This window comes from Monopterus albus, unplaced genomic scaffold, assembly GCF_001952655.1.
Source record: "Monopterus albus unplaced genomic scaffold, M_albus_1.0 scaffold11.1, whole genome shotgun sequence".
Classification (NCBI taxonomy): domain Eukaryota; kingdom Metazoa; phylum Chordata; class Actinopteri; order Synbranchiformes; family Synbranchidae; genus Monopterus; species Monopterus albus.
The window spans coordinates 1489140-1496239 of NW_018127891.1; the positions used below are offsets into that span (position 1 = coordinate 1489140).

Consider the following 7100-nt stretch of genomic DNA (forward strand, 5'->3'; position numbering starts at 1 on the left):
TCTATTATTAGTCACTTTGTTTCACAACAACAATATGACAGGCACACACACAAAAAAAACATACATACATACAACATTGAACTAGAATTGGTTTTAATCTGAAACTACTTGACACTATAGGAGAACAAAAAAAGAGTGCAACAGGACTGAAGTGTAACCGAGTTGCGTGTTCTAATTTTTTTTCTTTTCTTGTGGAGAGGAACCATACTGTCATACTCCATACAGAGCTTTGTCCTTTCACTATAAACCTGTCGTACCTGTTTATCTCTCCTCCTTCTCTCTCTCTCTCTCTCTCTTTCTGTGACCCATCCTACTCTTTGCAGCTGACTTGCCATATCTAGCCTCAAGAAAAGTTGCTTAATGTTTGACAAGTAGGAAGGGCCATATCTATCAGCCTTAGACAACACAACGACACTCTTTTCCCCTTCTTGTCAAGAGTCTGCTTGCTGCTTTGGGTGCTTTGTGAAGGAGATTTGAATCCAAGACAGAACCAAAAAAAAAAAGCTACCATGGGTGAGTCAGTGCTATTGTTTTGTTTTATAGACGGAATTATCTCTTAGCTGTATTGTTTGCTGGAATCGGGGTTTGGTCATAAAATACAAAGTAAATAGCGAAATGAAGACAACACTGAGTTGCTTTGTGTCTGCTTCAAGTGCTGTTAATTTGATAGGTATTTTAAGTTGACATTCTCTCCTCTATCCACTCACCCCAACCGGTCGAGGCAGAAGGCCGCCCACCAAGAGCCGGGGTCTGTCGGAGGTTTCTTCCGTTAAAGGGAGTTTTTCCTCCCCACTGTTGCCAAGTGCTTGCTCAAGGGGGATTTGTTGGGTTTTCCCTATGTAATAATATTGATAACAGTAAGGTCTAGACCTTACTTTGTAAAGTGTCCTGAGATGACTTTTGTTGTGATTTGGCACTATACAAATAAAATTTGATTTGATTTGATGCAAAAAACACAGTGGCAGTGGTGCATGGATACCACTGCACAGACTGAATACGGTTATGCATTTTGCTTGTTGAATAGGTAAAGACTGATTATCCAGAGATCTTTTTATGTCAATACATAAAACGTAGTAAACTGACTGATGCTTTGGTAGTTTGTTGGGGTTTTTTTTCAGTTCAGCTCAGTTTCCTTAATGCTGCAAGAAAATGATGATTAGTGATAAAAGACAAACAGTATGGTTTATCTGGAATAATACAGATTCACTTCAGACCCTGGCTAACATTGGCTAGCTTCCAAAGCTTAGAGGTTGGTCTGAGTTTTAAAATGTCAGGACACATCACTTGCGAGCCAAGTATGCAAGCATTTGTGCAAAGAGTCTAATTTTCTGCCCCATTTACGGTTCCACTGTAGAGGTGCTGGTGCTGATGGACTTTGAGGGCATCACTGCAGACGAGATCACAATAAGAGTGGGGGATGTGGTGAAAAACGTCACTAAGGCCAGTGAGGAAGGATGGCTAGAGGGGGAGCTGAGAGGAAAGAGGGGCATTTTCCCTGCTAACTTTGTCAAGGTCTGTTAATGCTATACAGTCCACTGCATTACAATGTAACTGTACCATGTGTTTATTTTATGCACATGTCAAAATATGTGTTTTCGGTTTTTATTACAGGAGGTGCCAATCTACTTGATGGGTGACAGCTCAAGGGAACCACGAAGCCTTAGAAAAAGTACAATGCTAAGTCAATTCTCACACATTGTTCACCTGTTCACTGATAGTGTGAAAAGACCTCTCAGGCTAATACCTTCTGATTTTATGTGCCATTACTTAAAAAAAAAAATTAAAACATCTGCATATTTCATACATTGGACCCAAAATGAAATTACCTTTAATAATCTGTTTTTCAAAAGACGGAGAAATACCATCAATTATATCAAATGGCTCGCATATTGATCTGAAACAATTGAACCAGATGCGATTTTACTGCATTCTGGCATTGCAATGTCAGACACACTGTGTCAGTTCTAAATAATTACATTACATTTAATATTCAGAATAATTAATTGGTTTATAAAACTTTTTTCTACTGTAACTCAAGTGCTTAAAATTGTGGTCAGTGTGGTGCATGCACTCGGTACGACAGTGCAGCGAGTAAGCAGACAGTTTACCACATCCTCCACAGATAACCAAATTATAATGTAAGAAAACAGTGCAGATAAAAACACTACACCTTTGAGGGATCAGGTTTAGACATGAATGTGTGCCAAGTGCTTTGCAGTCTTAGCACTAGCCTGTTCAGACTTGAATACTCAGCTTTCTGTCAAGCTAAACATGCCATTACTGAGCTCTAGCTTCTCCATTAGTATTACCAGTGGACTGTAAACCTTACATGTGTCCGGTGACATAACTGCTGATTTTTCTCTTTTCAGCAAAGATGGTGAAACAAGTGAGGAAATGTGAGGTTTCCCTACAGCCCCATGAATCTAGATGAGCTGGAGCTGGTTGTTGGTGAGACTATAGAGATCATCAAAGAGGTAGAGTTCTTATCACTTCTCACTCAGTCACTTTTCAACTCAAATAACCAAAACACTGACTCAACACGCTCTGCAAATGAGCTGTGACAGACCACACGTGATGTGGCTGGAAGCAAGACATTATCGAGCTGGCTCCTGAACCATCTCACTAAACAAAAACCTGACCATTATATGTGAATCAGGGCAGTGATGAATCGCAGCAAACCAAAAAAAAAAAAAAAAAAAAACGTTTCGTAATATGATTTTATTTTTTACTGGGAAATACAATCTCTTTATCTGGCTACTGGGCTGTCACATTACAGCTTTATGAAAAAGTATGTGAACTGGTCTGACTAGTTCTAAGAGTCTGTATGGATGTTTATGCTATCGCATAATCACAGACATTGAATACACTGATTAACTCACATTTTTCTTGTTTTGCTCTCTTCTTGATGCAATCTACATGACAGATTGAAGATGGATGGTGGATGGGGGTGAAAAATGGAAAAGTGGGAGCATTTCCATCAAATTTTGTCAAAGAAATTTTTGTTTCCCCTAAAGGTAGGTAAAACCAAATGTTTGTGTATTTTAATTGTTCCTTTTTGGCATAAATTTTTTTTTTTTAAATCACTGAACTTTGTTATTCTCTTTACAGAGAGCAAGCACAATGAGGTCAAAGCAAGACCCAAGCTCACTAATTCTGTGTTCAATAAGGAAGTATGTAGTGCCAAAATAACTTCCTGAAACATGTATGACGCACATTTAACTTGTAATTAACTCTTTTTGTCCCCCATAAAGATAAGTCAGAAGGCAAGTGTGAGGAACAAAGGAAAATGTGGTAAGTTTACATTTTATTTTGCCTAAAGTCCAGTCACAAGCTGCTATGAAGGTTTTGTTTGTTCGTAAACACAGTTAAAGTGCTGGCAAAATTATGAACTAGACATTAAGGTGATACCCTCACCTTAGACACTGGCTAATATTTGTGAATATCAAAAGCAAAACAAGCAGGTCTACTTCCTGACGAACCCTGACATGTGAGAAGTGTTAATTCACGTACTTCTATTTGAATGGTTTATGGTTTGATTAATCAGAGGGTGACATCAGAGCGGAATGTCTGTCAGGGATCAAGGGTTTACAATCTTTATCTCCGCTTAGACACAACGCCCTTTATGCTGTTCTCCGAGTTAGTAATCTGAAATTTGCTTTCAGTGCTGATAAGTCGTCATTGAGAAAACCTGTTATTCTAACCACACATACTGTACAATAATGCTCAGTTCTTCAGGAGTAGTAATCATGTTATCTCATACATCTTCTCAGTGGTGGAGTGCTGCCAAGTCATGTTTGACTACAAGGCCAAAGCAGCAGATGAGCTGGATCTGAAAAAGGGGGACACTGTTGTGATACTGAGGAAGGTTAGAGCACATTTTATTGTTATTTGGCAGTGTTTCTAATCTGTCTGATGTCATGCTCTTTACAGACTGGAAGCTATTTATTTTCTGAGTAGTCACAGGTGTATCGTGATTGTCCTCCAGCCAAACCAGTCGTGTTACTTTCAAGGGAAAATATTTTCACAACATGACGCACATATTTAATTGATACAAATGTGGCAGTCACCCAGCTCAGTAGTGACTGTTTGGTAACCTCATGGGCAACAATTTCACGTCCCAAAGGGCCATGTCATGTTCAAGCTTCTAGTGTGTCTCTATGATCTCCATCTGAAGGACATAGAGGATGAAGGCTGGTGGGAGGGAGAGCTGAATGGACGCTGTGGCCTCTTTCCTGACAACTTTGTCATGGTTATACCACCAACGGACAATTTGCAAGTGAGTGGACCTGACACATACCTCATATATATCCTAGAGTTAGAGTGGAACTTCCTCAAAAATCAAGGAGTCGACCATTGACATGCTTTACAGTAATTAATACTGGCTATACCCTTTTCTTATTTTGAAATCTATTAAAATACAAAAGGACAATGTGTCCATCCTTCACCGACTGGTATTTGTAATGATTTACGAAGTTTGCAGCCAGTCCGCTGTGACTCAGGGTTGTCTTTAACATCCTCTGTTTTGGAATTACTCATTGAAAATTCCCTCAGTGGAAAGAATGTATAAAATATAAATGCCTCCGGTTCACATGGGATGTACTTGCCAACCTGCTGAATTTTGCATTTCTCTTCCTCTAGGCTGACACTACAAGACAACGGCCTGCGCGCAGTGGCTGCGTGAAAGTCACAGGTAAGAAAAGAGCATGTACTGATCAGACAGCAGCACAGGAACAAGGCCTCTTCAGTGGATCTATTTGCCTGATAGGCAAACCTAACTGTCCAGGACTTTGGGCACAATGGCTCCAAAGTGTACAAGTACCAGCCTCTAAAAGCATCTCATAACAGCAGGGGTGTGGGCCACTGGGCGTGTACATCACATTTAATTGTCCAGCTGGTAAAGAGGGAGCTAGTTTTAACTACCTCACATGCTTATAACTTGAATGACTTTACATAGTGCTGGGTAGCTTGTGAATTTCCTACCAGGGATGAATAAAGTCTTATGATTATACTATAATTTTCATATTAATCTGGTTTTGAAAAGTAAAATTACAAAATAAGTGTAATGTAGCATGAAAAAAAAAGTACAGTATTTGCTTCTAAAATTTAGAGAAGTTGTAAAGAAGCAGATACCTCAAAAAATGTACTTAGTTACTTTCCACCACTGAAATTAAATATAAATAACTCAATATACCTCAGGTGCTACCATTGTACTGGGTTTTCCTTATACAGATTTGGATTACCTTAAAGTTTTTGAATTGTCATTGTTAATGTATTCACACAATTATTACAGCTATTGGTAACTTAAAAAGAGTGAATGCATTCAGCCTTTGAAACAAGATGATCACCAAATCTATGAGCCAATCAGGGCAGGATGTGGTTTGTAGTCACATTTCAGCTGAGGAGTGGCGTCTATGGTGCAAGTTGCAAATTTAGCAAATTTCTGGACCAATATTTTTTTTAACAACTACATTTCCAGCTCTCCTTAGCCAGAAATTCAAAATGCATGCTCAAAACATTTTGTGGCCAAACAGGCAGGTGAAAACACTGCTGTTCAAAGTGCTCAGATACTCAGAGATGTCACCTGAACAAACTGAATACAGCACTATCTCACGTTTTACTGCCACCGTATTACGTTCATTACAGCTATTTTTATTTTCACACAGTATCAACAAGAACTCTCATGGGAAGCCTATAGTGAGGGGGGGGGGATGGTGAGACTGGTCATGTGACATGGTTCTGGAGTCTTAGAGGAAACAAGGGGGTGGGAGGGTTGTGGTAGGGGAGAGCTCTGTCAGAGAGATTTTCACAGTCAGTACAAGAAGCAGCACTTGAGCTACTACTTCTCTGGATGGTTTGCTCGAGAGGAAATGTTGCATTATGGTTTGAACAGTCAAGGTAGGCTCCCTGTGTTCTCATCTAGTCTGTTATTCACCTCCAAATCAGACTCCTAAGCATTATGCTAACTGTTGTTGTGCAATGTGGTAAAGCAGTTCTGCTACTTTGATTTGTGCTTGTATTTATTTAGCAGGGCTGTAACCTGGTTCCTCAGCCCTGTCTGTTATTAAGCGCTTAATGTTCATGGAAAACAGGGATCCCTCACATTAACTTCAGTTCCATGAGGCATCATAATTTAGCCATCTATTCTCTCAGTCTCCAAGGCAAAGCTCTCTCATGGACAGTATTATTATGAGTGGCTGTCCCTGATGAAGACCCTTGGGAACTGTTCTGCTATTACAGCTACTGCAGTAACATACACATCTTTGCTTTCCCACGCAACTGCTCTTAACCTAGAACAGAATCCATGGTGCCTTCTAAAGTAAACACATACAAAATTATCTTTCTAGCTAATAAAGTAAGCCCATGGCTTTTTACTGGCATTGTAACAGTTCTAAGTCATGTCAACAAAACCAATAATACTTTAATGAGTGTTGATTTAAGCAGAGCATATCACTGCTTTCATTTATTGCAGGAAAAGCCACACCTGCATGAGGTGTGGAAGCTCCAGTAACTTTATTAAAGGCAGATATGCTGAACCTGCTTGTTCTTTTTTTAGCAACAACCTGCTCGATACTTGTACAGTTTTATACACATACACACACCCACACACACCTGGGAAATGACAGATATTACTTAAAGAAACTTCCTCCTCATGGCCAATGTACTTGAAGTGACAATATCTCTATAGGATGTCACAGATTCATTGCCTTCTGGTGCCAAGTTACCCTGGTAGCTTTGTAAATGTATTGTTCAAAATTCTTTGTCCCATCTACAACTTAAGATCACAGGATACATATCAGCTCATGACTCCATATGCTAGGATGGAGATGGGAGAGGAGGCCTTCTCTTTTTCTGCTCCAAATACTTGGAACAAGTTGCTGAAAGAAGTTGAATTGGACAAATTGGTATCATTAACCAAATTTAAGATGACTGTAAACTCCTTGACATCTGTTTCATTTGCCAAGTCTCTGCAATTCCTGAACTAGTATGGCATTTTAAAGGAGTTGTAGTGACAGCTTTTTATGTGATTGTAATGTTAATATGTGGTTTAATCAATATTTAACTGTTTGTAATTTCCAACCCCACCATTTTGGCCACATATC

The 7100-nt window shown here is 39.4% G+C and overlaps 2 protein-coding genes across 6 annotated transcripts in view; one reads left to right on the plus strand and one right to left on the minus strand.

Annotated features, from left to right (window-relative positions):
• eva1ba (eva-1 homolog Ba (C. elegans)) overlaps nt 1–7100 on the minus strand; it is a 95691-nt gene that overhangs the window by 63353 nt on the left and 25238 nt on the right. The window lies entirely within an intron of this gene.
• sh3d21 (SH3 domain containing 21) overlaps nt 434–7100 on the plus strand; it is a 16475-nt gene continuing 9808 nt past the window's right edge. Inside the window, 11 exon segments of the mRNA XM_020590076.1 lie at nt 434–513; nt 1355–1512; nt 1612–1669; nt 2370–2400; nt 2402–2474; nt 2924–3014; nt 3109–3170; nt 3252–3291; nt 3771–3865; nt 4175–4276; nt 4639–4690. Coding sequence (XP_020445732.1) covers nt 510–513; nt 1355–1512; nt 1612–1669; nt 2370–2400; nt 2402–2474; nt 2924–3014; nt 3109–3170; nt 3252–3291; nt 3771–3865; nt 4175–4276; nt 4639–4690 — 766 coding nt within the window. The 5' untranslated portion in view covers nt 434–509.